Below are 14,155 nucleotides of genomic sequence, written 5' to 3'. Positions count from 1 at the left end.
ACCCTTAAGCACCTGGACAACCTCTCTCTCTTTCACCTCATCATTTGCTCCCCTTACATTCCATGTTCCAAATACCATGTCCTTTGTCCGGTCCTTGGTCGTCATCTTTTTGTCAGTCCTTGTCCGAGGCTTATTGTTTGTCTTTTTAGTTAGCTGTTTTCTGGGGAGGGGCACTAACCCTCCGCCAACCCTTTTAGTCGCCTTTTACGACAAGCAGGGATACTGGGGGAGTATTCTTGAAACTCCCCCCCTACCCCTAGTGGGCTTATTTTGACTACTTCTCAGGTCTATTCATGGGAGTGGGGAGTTGAAAATGGCCGGCATTCTTGGTAATTTTGCTGCCCAGTCCCTTGGCAATCTAGGCACAAAAGCTGACAAAGATGGTGGCACGGAATGGGTTAATTATAGACCAGTTTCTCTCACTAGTATGGTCAGCAAACTATGTGAAAATCTTATAGAAACAAAAGGATATAATTCTTTGAAGGGCATATGGTATTAATGTCTAAGTAGTTTAGATTTAGAGAAGTGTTGTCTTGTGTTATGAACTTGCTGGGCATCATTGTTCAAGAAGGGATGGATGGGTAGACTTTATTTACCTGGAATTAAAGAAGGCTTTTGATAGAATGCCACATCCAATATTATGGAAATTGAAAACCTGTGGAGGTGTATATGGGAAGTTGTTGAAATGGAAGGAAAATTGTTTTATATGTTCGAGACTGGAATATGTAGTAGTGGTAAGGTCATGGTTCTTCAGTCTGTATATGGATAGGGTTATAAAAGAGATACATGGTAGGGCAGTGGATGATGGAGTGACCCTAATAAGAGAGGGCAGTGTTTGGAAACTCCTAGTGTTGTTGTTTGCAGATGAATCTGTATTGTTAAGTGAAGATGAAGGGGAAGGCCCCAGAAATTGATGGAGTGTGTGGTGAAATGCTTAGGTATGGGGGTGAGATTGTTGTGGAGTGGATATGGAAGTTGTGTAGATTGGCTTGGGAAGAGGGAAGGGTTCCAGAGGACTGGAAATCAGGTATAATTGTTCCTCTGTACAAAGGAAAAGGGGAGAGAGAAGTATGTGGTAACCATAGGGGTATTTGCCTTCTTAGTGTGACTGGTAAAATATATGGTAGAATACTCATTGATAGGGTTAGGCATATGACAGAGGAGCTAGTTGGAGAAGAACAAGGGGGATTTAGGAAGGGAAAAGGGTGTGTAGATCAGATATTTGTTCTAAGATGTTTAGTGGAGAAGTATCTAGAGAAGGGAAGGAAAGTGTATGCTGCCTTCATGGACTTGGAGAAAGCTTATGTCAGAATAGATAGGCAAGGTATGTGGAAGGTATTAAGAATATATGGAGTGGAGGGGAAATTGCTGAGTGCTGTGAAGAGTATGTATGAGGGAGCTAGGGCTACGGTGAGAGTGGATGGTGAGCTGAGTGAGTTCTTTGATCTCAATATGGGACTGAAACAGGGGTGTGTGATGTGTCCATGGCTGTTTAATATATATATGGATGGGGTTGTAAAGGAGGTGCAAGGTAGGGCAGTGGATGTGGGGGTGGCCCTAATGAATGAGGGTGAGATTTGGAAGCTTCCGGTGTTGCTGTTTGCTGATGATACAGTATTGTTGAGTGAAGATGAATGGGAGTTGCAAGGTTTGGTGAATGAATCTGGGACAGTGTGTAGGAGGAGCAAGCTGAAAGTTATTGTAAACAAAAGTAAAGTTATGGTGTTTGAGAGGAATGAAGTCACAGAGTGTGCAGTGAGGTTGGATGGTGAGGATATGGAGAATGTGAGTGCATTCAAGTACTTGGGTAGTGTGATGAGTAAGGATGGAACTTTGGGGGATGAAGTACGTGAAAGGGTACAGCAGGAAAGAAAGGTTGTTGGTACACTGAAAGCAGTGATGAGAAATAGGGAGGTGAGTATGGAAGTTAAGAAGTCACTGCATGATGGTATTATGATCCCTACCCTGACGTATGGAAGCGAGGCGTGGACCTTGCAAGAGGGGAACAAGTCAAGAGTGAGAGCAGTGGAAATGAGTTACTTGAGAGGAGCATGTGGTGTGACGTGGAGGGACAGGTTGACGAATGAAGAAGTGAAGGAACGTTGTGGAGTAGATGTGGATGTGGTTGAAAAGATTAGGAGAAATACACTGATGTGGTTTGGACATGTGGAGAGAATGGAGAATGAACGACTGACTAAGAGGGTGTATGTAGGTGAGGTGGAGGGAGGGAGAGGGAGGGGTAGACCGAGGATGAGGTGGAGGGATGGAGTTGAGAGGTATATGAGGGAGGGGGGGGTGAGTTGGGGGGAGGGTAGTCAAATGGTGGGTGACAGAGTGACTTGGAGGCGTTTTGTCTGTGGCCACCCTTTGCGGGATTAGGGCGTCGGGCTATAGATAGATAGTTTTTGTGTAATCTGAAGGCAAATGTAGGGAAGAGTAAAGTTATGGTCTTTGAGAGAAGTGAAGTCACTGAATGTACAGGAGGTTGGATGAGGAGGAAATGGAAAATGTGTGTTCAAGTACTTGGGTTAAGGATGGAAGTTAGAGGGTGAAGTGCTTGAAAAGGTACAACAGGGAAGAAGGGTTGCTGGCTCTTTGAAAGCAGTGATAAGGAACAGGGAAGTGAGCAAGGAAGTAAAAAAGTTACTGCTTGACAGTATTGTGATACCAACTCTAAAGTATGAAAGTGAGTCTTCTACCTTGTTGGAAGGACATAAGTCAAGAGTAAGAGCAGTGGAAATGGGTTATTTGAGAGGAGCATTTGGAGTTACATGGAGAGAGAGATTGACAAATGAGGAAGTGAAGGAGCGCTGCGGTGTGGATGTGGATGTGATAGAAAGTGTTAGGAGAAAAACACTGAGGTGGTTTGGCCATGTGGAGAAGATGGAGAATGAGAGACTGAAGAGGAGAGTGTATGTGAGTGAGGTGGAGGGGGGTGAGAGGGAGGGGAAGGCTGAGGATGAGATGGAGGGATGGAGTGGAGAAGCATATGAGAGAGGGGGTGTGTGAGCTGGGAGCAAGGCAGTGAGGTGGCATTGAACAGGGCAATGTGGTACCGATTTGATTGTGGTCATGCCTTACGAGATTTTCTGGCAATAGATTGAATAGACATGGTCACCACACTTGATAAGGATGCCAGTAATCTAGAAAAAATACTGAAGATAGCCACAAAATTGACACCAAGCTTGAGGGAGTTGTCTTATGAGGAGAGATTAGAAGAGTTGAAATTGCCGACCCTGAGAGAGGGAAGATTTGATTGCAGTATTTAGAGGAGTACAAAGAATAGAACATATGGACAGAGAGGACCACTTTGTGAAAGATGGTAGAAAAATAAGAGGATCTGAATTTAGGCTGAAGAAGAGTCAGTGCCTATGTGATTCAAGAAAACTTAAATTTCCAGACTATAGACAGTTGGAATAATTTAGAGGGAGAGGTGGTGTGAGCAGAGAGCATCCTTATTTTTAAACCTAGATTGGATAATAATTATTTGTAGAAAAGAGATGGGACAATACGAGCTTAGCTAAGATCCTGTATAATACTGTTAGGTAAATACAGTTAGGTAAACACACACACACACAGACACACACCTTAGAAAATTTTTAATCATCAGTAAGTGGAGGATAATGGCTATATATGCTTTTTTTTTTTTTTTTTTTCAGCATTTTTTGAGACCTTTGAATGGGCAATTAATGCTGGTGGTGAGGAGGGTTATGAGTCTGGTGAGTTACCTGAGGGGACGGGAGAGTTCTTAGACACGTGGCTGTTTCTGCTGGAGAGACTGGTCAACCCTCGCACCATGCTTGACTCTCCCAACTCACTCCCTGCTAAGTCATCACAACCAGGATACCAACCCTTCAGCCCACTTAAGTTCCTCATTCACATACAAAAGGTTAGTGTCCTGGAAAAATTTTCTTTTCTCTTTATTTAAAACTAGTATGGCACATGAGATCCTTTAGCACAGTGGTTCCCAGACTTTTGGGCTGTCACCCCCTTGACTCCCAGGCCACATCCCTAGCCCCCCCCCCCCCCAACACACACATATGAACACACACCTCTTTCATGGTATTAGGTATGCTGCAGATTCAAAACAACTAATCAAACATTGTAAACACATATTTTTTCTCAGATAAAACTTAGCCTGGTACACTCAATCCTCGTAAACTGCGTGTTTATAAACCACAGATTCATAAACCGCGGCAAAGTGGCTCTCGGACTGCTGGCACCCTTAAACCGCTGTTAAGTTACGAAAATTGCGGATCTAGCCACCGAAGTGGGCCTTTTCCGAGGAGAATCGTAAACCGCGGCATTCAGTTTGATAACCACAACCCAACAACCCTCATCATCAAGCATCAGTCATCTCTGAGGCAGACTTTGAGGGCTTCCTGAGGGAGGCTGAGGAGCTGGAGAAGGGAGAACAGCATGAGGGAGCACCCTCACCTCATGCTGAGAGGTTCTAAGTTCTTCCCAACACCACCCCACTTCATTCACTTAAGCAATATCGTCATAGGATTAAGGTGAGATCCCTTAACCTTGCTTATTTCTATTAAATACATGCACTGAATATTCATAAATTTGTATGTTTGTGTTTGATGGTGCCTAGATAGGTGTAGGTAGGGTGCTTTGGGGGCTGGTTGGCCAAAGTCCAGACCCTAATTAATTTTTCACATAAGAGTTATTACAGTACAAGTATTTATAAACCGCGGAATTTGTAATCCATGGCAGTGGTCCAGACCCAAATTGCCACGGTTTACGAGGATTGAGTGTAAACCAATTTATTTGTTTTAACAATATGAAAGGGTAAATTTACATCTCACCTTTAGCTACATTGTGTTCACAATTTTAGTGGGATGGATGTGCTTGGTGCTGGGATATCAGCTAAACATCAGGCTGGAAGGTACTATGAAGGAGTCTTAGATCCCCGCATTCAGTAATTTCCAGTCTGTTTCTTTTCGTGGAAAGAAGCTGGGCGACTGCACTAAAGCCCCGCTCTACTAAATATGATGTTGGGAAGGCAATAAAGTACATCTTGACTTTGTTCCACAGTGCAGGGTAGCAGTCAGAGTTTTTCTTTCTTTCTTTAGCCAAAAATCTTGATATGATTTTTTGAACTTTGGCCTCAGTTCATTGTCATTTTGGAGTGAAACCAGTTCTTCCTCCACCATTCTCGTTTCCTCATTGCTGATGTGTAGGAATGGATTGATCACCCAGTCTGATATTTTAAACAAAAAAAAAGATCCTGAGAGCTGTCAGACATGTCTTTATACAAATCATTCAGATGTGCACAATACACTTGAAGGTCATCATCTGGTATGTTCTTCTCCTTCTCCAATTTAGAGAGACTTGGAAACTGGAAGAGTTTGCGACGGGCTATGTTATGTTTGAATAATTGTAACTTGGACAGAAATGTGGAGAGGGCTGATTTGACTTTGATAAGGTTAACCTCATTTCCTTGCAGTTGCAAGTTAACTTTGTTGAACTTTGTGAATACATCTGACAAGTAAACAATGTCATGCTTGATGTTTCTTAGTTCATCACAGAACAGAATTGGAGTCAGGGAAGAATTGAACAATGATTTAAAAAGTAAATAGAAACGTTTCAGGCAGTTTCCCCTTGACAGCCATCTAACATGTGTGCAACAACAGACATTCAAAATCTTCATCATTCTCAGTGCAGGGCTGTTAAAACAGTCGGAAATTGAGAGCATGTGCCTTGATTTTATTTACTGCTGTGATATTAGTGCTCAGTGATTTTTGAAGTTGACCACTTAGTTTTTTTGCAACCTGATGTTGCCTGTGGATTACACAGTGCACCGTAAACACACCAGGCACAGCTTTTTTTCAAGAAACTGAAAAAGCCACGATGATGACCTATCATCGATGGTGCCCCATCTGTTGCACAAGCCAGAATGTTGGTAAGCAGGATCTCTTTCTCTTTGAAACAATTCTCAGCAACACAAAATACTGACTCCCCTTTTCTGTCTGTTTCTAGTTGTCTTGCAAATAACAGCTCTTGAACTAAACTTTCATCTTTGACAAAATGAATGTAAGCAAGAAGCAAAGATTTAGTGCCAGGCAGATTGAACTCATCTAATTGTAAGCTAAATTCTGTTATCCTAAGCTTGTTGCGCAATGTGTCTTCAGTGTGTTCAGCCATTTTATCCACTCTTCTTTGGGCAGAATTATCACTGAGATGAATAGCTTTAATAATTTGTTCAGGTGACGTGTAAAACTGTGTGCACAACCTCTCCTACTGGTGGCAGAATAAGCTCTACTGGTACTCCAATTGTATGAGGCTTACCAGATCTAGCAGTCTGCAATGAGATGTTGTATGGTGCACACAGACCATCACTGGATTGCTAGTAAACATATTTCCATTGGTTTTCCAAAGTGAAAGTTTTCTCAAAGTAAATGAAAATATGCCAAGATTTTGTCTGCTTTATCAGAGTGTATTTCACTCTCATCTTAAATGTTGGGACCAACCGCCTAGCCCCGGGCTCCTACGCTCCTCATGGGACAATGTAAGATTGGATGATGGATGGATGGATGGAATTTTCTTCAAATGTTAAGAGCCTGGAAGGTTTTATGGCTCTACATGAAAAGACTTTTTCACACATCAGTCACATTGGTTGCTGTTGGTTATTTGATGGTGATACAAATCCATATTTCAGATATTCCACACTATATTGCCCACACTTTGTTTTTGTTTGCTGTGCTTTGGCCATATTTATTCTGGAATAAAAATTATAAGTTCTTTGTAAAAGTCATGCCAATCACATCATAATGCAGCAGAAAAAACATAAGGAAGTATAAGAATAATGCAATTACTAGAAGTACAAGACACAATAATACAAGTATGAATGTGAAACTAAAAAATCAAATACTTAAGAACTACTTAACAGAAGTTACAGTTAAGGCCGTTTCTAATGAATGTGGATCCGCACTTTGGATTTCCATATGGACAACATGACTGAACATATGGAGTTGAACTGGGTGATAAACAAACGTAAACATGGACCGTTGCTTAGTAATACTATTGATTTTACTTCGTAGCTGTTGTTATGCCAAGTGATGCTAGGATACTTTAATAATACGTTCATTATTGTACTGAGAGTTAGAAAAAGAAGTGCAAAAATAGCCTCTTCCAACTTTTGATTCGAAAATTGAAAGAGGGTATGTTTACATTCTACAAAACATTTCTAGCAAATAAAAAACTAATGTAAAAAGCATGCAAACCACAACAAAATACAGTATACCGGAAAAACATAAGATGTGGGGGTGCTGATTTATTATCAGAGTGAGTGTTACAACAAAAATAGTCCAAATCACAGCCTTAGCACAGCAACACTTCCACACCCTTTGGCATCCCTCCAATACCACTCAATCACATCTCTATTATAAAATTATTTACATTACAAGACTCCAACTTCGGACCACAAAATAAAATAAAACCATATATTCGTGTATAACTCTTATGTTAATTTTGTTCTTTGGAGAACATACGTGTTCCATAAGTGTTCGTGACTTAGATTTTGTCATGCAGATTTAAAAAAAAAAAAAAAAAAAAAAAAAAGGAATTTACTTGGTTCTGATCCCCCCTGCTGTCCCCCCACTGCCCCCCTGGATCTTTCCACTGCCCCCATGGGGGCAGTACTGCCCCTTTTGAGAACCACTGCTTTAGCATATTATATACAAGTATATAGGTGGAAATAAAGGTTTTTTTGTTGATGAGCTTCTTCATTTCTTTTTCAGGCTGCCTTTGAAGCAGTAATGAAACTGTGGAACAAGAAGCCTTTGAAGTCATATGGAGTTCGCATATCAGAATCAGTGTTAGTGATACTTTGTTCAATCATCAAAGGTGAAGCCATCATCAATGAGCGCATGTCCAAGGAGAAAGATAACAATGTCTCTACCACATCTGCCTCCACATCTACCAGTACTACCACCACTACTGCCACCACAGTTACCAGCACTGCAGCCTCTACCAGCACCACCACAAGCAGCATTACAGTCACTACTACAGCTACAGCTACTGCATCAGTCACATCAACAACTACTGCTACTGTTGTTGCAGCTGCTGCCACACCAGTTCAGCCAGATGCAAGTGCCCAGAGTGCAGGAAGTGCTGAACCAGAAGTGAACCAGCAGCACTTGCAGGCACTAATGGACATGGGATTTGCAAGGGAGAGATGTCTTGAGGCAATTGCACAGACTCACACACTACAGCAGGCCACTGAATATCTACTGGCGAGTCAGCTCATGGAACATGTTGCAGGGGTAGCTATAACCACTTACTAACATTTCATTGCAATATTGGAAGACATAATTGGGAGCTCTGTTAGTACTGACAGTAATATGGAAGTAGTATGCCTTTTGTGTGAAAAGGTACTGCTTTTTAGTAGCGAAATAGAGCACTTACAGGTAACAGTGTCTGCATATACATGTATATAAAGTGGAAATGACAAGATTGGTGTGTGATGCCTTACTAGAAGGCATAATGTAGAATTAACCCCTAGAAGACGGGTGTCTACATATGCTGTCCGAGGGTACTAGGGCCAAAAAGACGGGTGTCCGCATATGCAGTCATGCCCCTCCAACCCCCCAAACCCACCCTACCCAACCCACTCCCCTACCACCACACCCACACACTAACCACCACCCATCCCCAAACCCCCACCGCCTCCCACCACCCCACCCCCAAACCCCCACTGTCCCCCCAATACCCTCCACATCCCCCTACCACTCCTATCTCCCACCCTCCCACCACCCCTACCCTCCCCACCCACACCCCATCCCCCATGCCCCCCACAATCTCCAATCCCCAAAACTGCTTCCCCACCAGCCCCCACCACCCACTACCATCCCCTCACCACCCCCTATCCCCCACCACCTACCATCCTCTACTACCCCCACCACCCCAACCCCCTACCCTCCTCCACCCCCACCCCATACCCCCCAAACCCCTCACACCCCTCCAACCCCCACTGCCACCCCCATCCTTTTCTCCCATCCCCACTGCCACCCCCATCCTTTTCTCCCACCCCCCTCCCGACCCATCACCTCCCACCCCCACCACCTCCCACAAGCACCCAGTCCCCATCCCCACATCCCTCCACACCTCCCCCCCACAAATCCCCCACCATATCGCACCCGCCGATTATGCCTGAGTGTGTCAGAATATTACGATGCCCGTCTTTTAAGGGTTAATAAGGACGTTTGGGTTGGAAAGGTATATGGAAGAATAATTATATTGAAGGTAAGGAATATATTTGTGTCTGGTGAGTGAGAAACAGAATACAGATGGGTCCCATTATACAAGCATTCACTACACAGGAAACCGATGATACAAGAATAGGCAGTTAAGATCCAAATTTGGTAATGCAAGCATGAAAATCTGATGTTGCTGTGGGGTTTAGTTAACCTAACCCTCATATTCCCATAAGTTATATATGGCGCTATATGAGTTTTCGCCGTTGCAGTGAATTTTCACCGTCCAAGCAGTCCTCCTTTGACACATCCCACTTGTATAATGTGACCTGTGTGGAATGGTTTTACACGTGGTCAGGGATATTGGAATCAGATAATCACAGTTAACTAGACAGTGGGAAAAGCAAGTGAGACTGTAAGATGTATACAGTAATCCCTCTCCGACTACTGTTTTCATGTGTGAATGGTTTACTTTCTGTATCCTGGTGGTGGTGGGGGTGCCCACTGTGCACTCACTTGATGTAGTGCTGCCTACTTCTTCCTTCATGTCTGCCATTCTTTTCCCTTCGTGTTTCTACCATCCTTTCTGTCAGATTTTACTACTATTCTTTCCAGTTCAGGTAGCTGTACACTGAGTGACAATCTGAATGGTTTTCTGTAACTTGGGAAGCAATTTAATGCTTTGGGTGGTAACCATATAACCAGGTAACTGAATGACATGGAGCCTAGTATGCTGCCCCTTTTTAACTGGGTTGAGACGCAAGTGTGACATCAGCTTAGGAACCAAACCTTCACACTAATCCCCATGCATTGCTGTGGCAAGGCATAGGCAGCCACATGGGAACATCAGTTCATTGCACAGGATGACCATGCAGGGGTTGCAACTACTGCTTTTATTATCATCATTATTATTTTCGAGAGAAGTGAAGTCAGTGAATGTACAGTGAGGTTGGGTGAGGAGGAAATGGAAAATGTTAATGCATTTAAGTACTTGGGGAGAGTGATGAGTAAGGATGGAAGTTGAAAGGGTACAACAGGGAAGAAAGGTTGCCGATTTCTTGAGAGCAGTGATAAGAAACAGGGAAGTGAGCATGGAAGTACCAACTCTAACGTAGGGAAGTGAAGCATGAACTTTGTTGGAGGGACAGAAGTCAAGAGTAAGAGCAGTGGAAATGAGTTATTTGAGAGGTGCATAAGGAGTCACATGGAGAGACAGATTGACTAATGAAGAAGTGAATGATCGTTGTGGTGTGGATGTGGATGTGATAGGAAGCATTATGAGAAACACACTGAGGTGTTTTGGCCATATGGAGAGAATGGAGAGTGAGAGACTGATGAGGAGAGTGTTTGTGTGTGAGGTGGAAGGGGGGGAGAGGGAGGGGAAGGCCAAGGATGAGATGGAGGGATGGAGTAGAGAGGTATAAGAGAGAGGGGGGACGGTGAACTGGGAGCAGGGCAATGAAATGGCAGGGGACAGGGAGACATGGAGGTGATTTGTTTGTGGCCACCCCTTTACAGGATTAAGGCACCTAGCAGTAGATAGATAGATAGATCATCATCACCATCACCATTATCCAGATCTCCTTTCCCACCCTAGGGCAGGGTGAGGAGTAGCAATGTCCAGACAGCCTAAGTTTGCCCAATTCAATGAGCCACAGTTCCATTCACTCGTCATTCAAGCCCACGGAATCGTGGCTCGATCAGATAGACCAAAAAATTTTCACCACATTCTGTAACTTGACATGCCCATCTGATAGTCAGTCCAGAAGCTTTCACATTAAAAAGGGGTCCCAGGTTCCTGGTAAGCGGTTCACCACACAAAATTCATCCATTGTGCTCGGTCTTTTGTCAGTCCCTTAGCCTCACCAACTTCCATATTTCTCTTCCTCCCACACTTACCCACCATATTCCTCCACGTTCTTGGCCTACCTCGCCTCCTCCCTCCTTCAAATGCACTCAGATATACTATTTTCACCACTCTTGTCATCCATTCTGTCCACATGACTAAACCATCTCAGTATACTCTCTTCGATCCTGGTGTCCACAGACTTCCTCACTCTGCAACTTTCACGTATCACATTATTCCGTACCCTATCCACTCTCTGTACCCCACATATATTTCTCAGCAGTCCCATCTCCACTGCTGTTACTCTTGACTTTTCATTTTCATGCCACACCATATTCTCACATCCATCCATATGTTAAATTTGGCACTAACACACCTTCATTTAAGCTGTATGCAGCTGCAGCACTGAAGCCTCTGTTTTAATCAAGGCCTTCATAGCACCAGCTACTTTCCTTCCTTGTGTCATTCTACTTTCTACTTTTTTGCACATTCTCCTCTCTTTTCTGTCACTGTACCCAGTTACTTGAACTCTCACCAATTCCAGTCTCTCTCCATTCACTGTAACATCACATTGGGAGTCACCTTCTCTCTTGATAACCATCACTTTACTCTTTTCTGCATTTTCTATCAAGGCATGACATGGACAAACATCTACAAAACTCTGTACTAGTCTACCAAGTTCTCTGCCAGTATTTGCAAGAAGCACTGCATCATCAGCATACAACAAATTTGAGATATTCCATGCATCATCATTCATTACTAATGTCATCCCTCTCACCATTATCTGCATTATTATTTCTCTCATCACCCCATTCATATACAGATATGTTGAACAAGCATGGGGATGTCACACAACCTTGTCACATGCCTACATTGATTGTGAACCATTCACTTAGATGTCCATTTACCTATAGACATGCCTCATGACCGTCATTAAAACTCTTGATGGCACCTAGTAGTTTACCATCTACACTGGACATGCGCAAAACCTTGCACAATCCGTCTCTCCCTACATTGTCGTTTTCTTTTTTTCAGATCAATAAATGCCGTAAACACCTTATTGCTTTCACTATCAGTCTCACTGCAAATATATGATCAACACATACTCTACCACTCCTAAAGCCACCCTGTTCGTCATTAACTAGGACATCTGATATCTCTTTTACTTGCTCAGTAATAATTCTTCCATATACCTTCTCTACCACACCGAGTAGACATGCCACAATTATTCTTGCACTCACTTTGCTTATGTTTGTTTTTGTACAGGGTACAGTCACTGCCTTTTTCCATCATACTGGCACAGTTTCCTTCATCCATGCTTTCTTACAATTCTCCAACAACCACTTCATTCTGCTGTCTCCACTAAACTTGATGATCCCTGCATACACTTCATCAACCCCAGCTGCTTTCCTATTTTTCAGCTGCTCTGCAAGTGTCATGTGTCCTGGCACTGCATTCCTTCTCTGTACACTCCCCAAATCAATCATGTTAACAGTCACTTCGCTGTCTCCAGTTCCATTCATCAGCCTATCAAAATATTCTTTCCATCTGGTTCATACTTCATCCTTATGGGCTAATAATCTACCACACACATCCAGTCATACAGAGTACCATGGATATATGCAGTATATATACTTTATTGTGTGTGTGTGTGTGTGTGTTTATATATATATATATATATATATATATATATATATATATATATATATTACTGTATATAAATATACTGTGTATATATATATATATATATATATATATATATATATATATATATATATATATAGATAGATATAGATATATATAGATAGTTAGATGTAGATATATAGATATAGATATAGATATAGATAGATATAGATAGATAGATAGATATAGATAGATAGATATAGATAGATTGATATAGATATAGATTGATATATATATATATATAGACAGATAGATAGATAGATAGATATATAATATATATATATAATATTCAATATATATATATATATATATATAATATATAATATATATGTATATATAATTTATATATATAATATATATATATAATATATAGGTAATATATATATATATATATATATATATATATATATTATATATATATATATATATATTATATATATATATATATTATATATATATATATATATATATATATATATATATATATATATATATATATATATATATATATATATATATATATATATATATATATATATATATATATATATACACACAGCACACACCCTGTTATCATTTCCTCATATATCACTGCTCTGGTATCTGGATATGTATTGATTATTGCCTGATGAAGTATCTTTTTTGAACTGCTTATAACACTCAGCAAGTGACTTATTCCATTTTTATTCTATGTACAGATCACTGTTCCTGATGTTGTGATCTTCCTTATCTGAAGTTTGTTGCAATGTCATCTGAAATGTCATAAATGGAAAAGCTAGTTTGTGTACACGTTCAACCAGTCTATTGTGAGTCTCCACTTCAAATAATGGAAAGTTCTTGGTAGAAATGAGACCATCATTTTGCTTTCTGCCTTTACCTTTTAATGCTTTAGAGGAGTATGTATCCATTTTGCAATACTAAAAGTGATGTACTTACATTTGCTGCTGTAGTCTAAAAAAAAGATGACTGGCGCATTCTTTCAGCCTTGGTTCTCTTTTCTGTTTGAACAAGTCTTGTTTAAATGGACTTATTTATTTCACAATAATGAAAATCATTTTTAGTTTATATTGACTCATGCTGATTTATATGGGGTGATGGATAAAATGCAGAGTAATATGTCGCACGAGGTGACTTGTGTGTGTGTGGAATATCTCAAATGTGTGTAATTGTGTGCAATAGCAAATACATCGAAGCTTGTGGGTTTAGTACAGATATTGTGTGTTAGTCTCTATGCCTTGATAAAGCAGAAAAGAGTTAATGGTTATCAAGAAAAACATGGTGTGATGTTACAGTGAGTTGAGAGAGACTGGAAATTGGTGAGAGAGTTCAAATACCTGGGTACAGTGAGAAAAAGAGGAAAATGTGCAAAGAAGTGGAAGTGGAAACACAAGACCGAAAGTAGCTGCTGCTATGAAGGCCTTGA

The 14,155-nt window shown here is 41.3% G+C and overlaps 1 protein-coding gene across 1 annotated transcript in view; it reads left to right on the top strand.

Moving 5' to 3' along the window:
- HUWE1 (HECT, UBA and WWE domain containing E3 ubiquitin protein ligase 1) overlaps positions 1 to 14,155 on the top strand; it is a 1,134,422-nt gene that overhangs the window by 286,319 nt on the left and 833,948 nt on the right. The window contains exons 19-20 of the mRNA XM_080273518.1: positions 3,660 to 3,889; positions 7,749 to 8,273. Of these exons, the coding sequence (XP_080129644.1) occupies positions 3,660 to 3,889; positions 7,749 to 8,273 (755 nt within the window). The remainder of the gene's footprint in view (positions 1 to 3,659; positions 3,890 to 7,748; positions 8,274 to 14,155) is intronic.

The sequence above is a fragment of the Coenobita brevimanus genome, chromosome 55, assembly GCF_032717465.1.
Source record: "Coenobita brevimanus isolate Jiangsu-jjx chromosome 55, ASM3271746v2, whole genome shotgun sequence".
NCBI classification, from domain to species: Eukaryota; Metazoa; Arthropoda; class Malacostraca; order Decapoda; family Coenobitidae; genus Coenobita; species Coenobita brevimanus.
The sequence above is the reverse complement of the archived record's forward strand: the minus strand, read 5'-3'. Positions and strand labels throughout refer to the sequence as shown.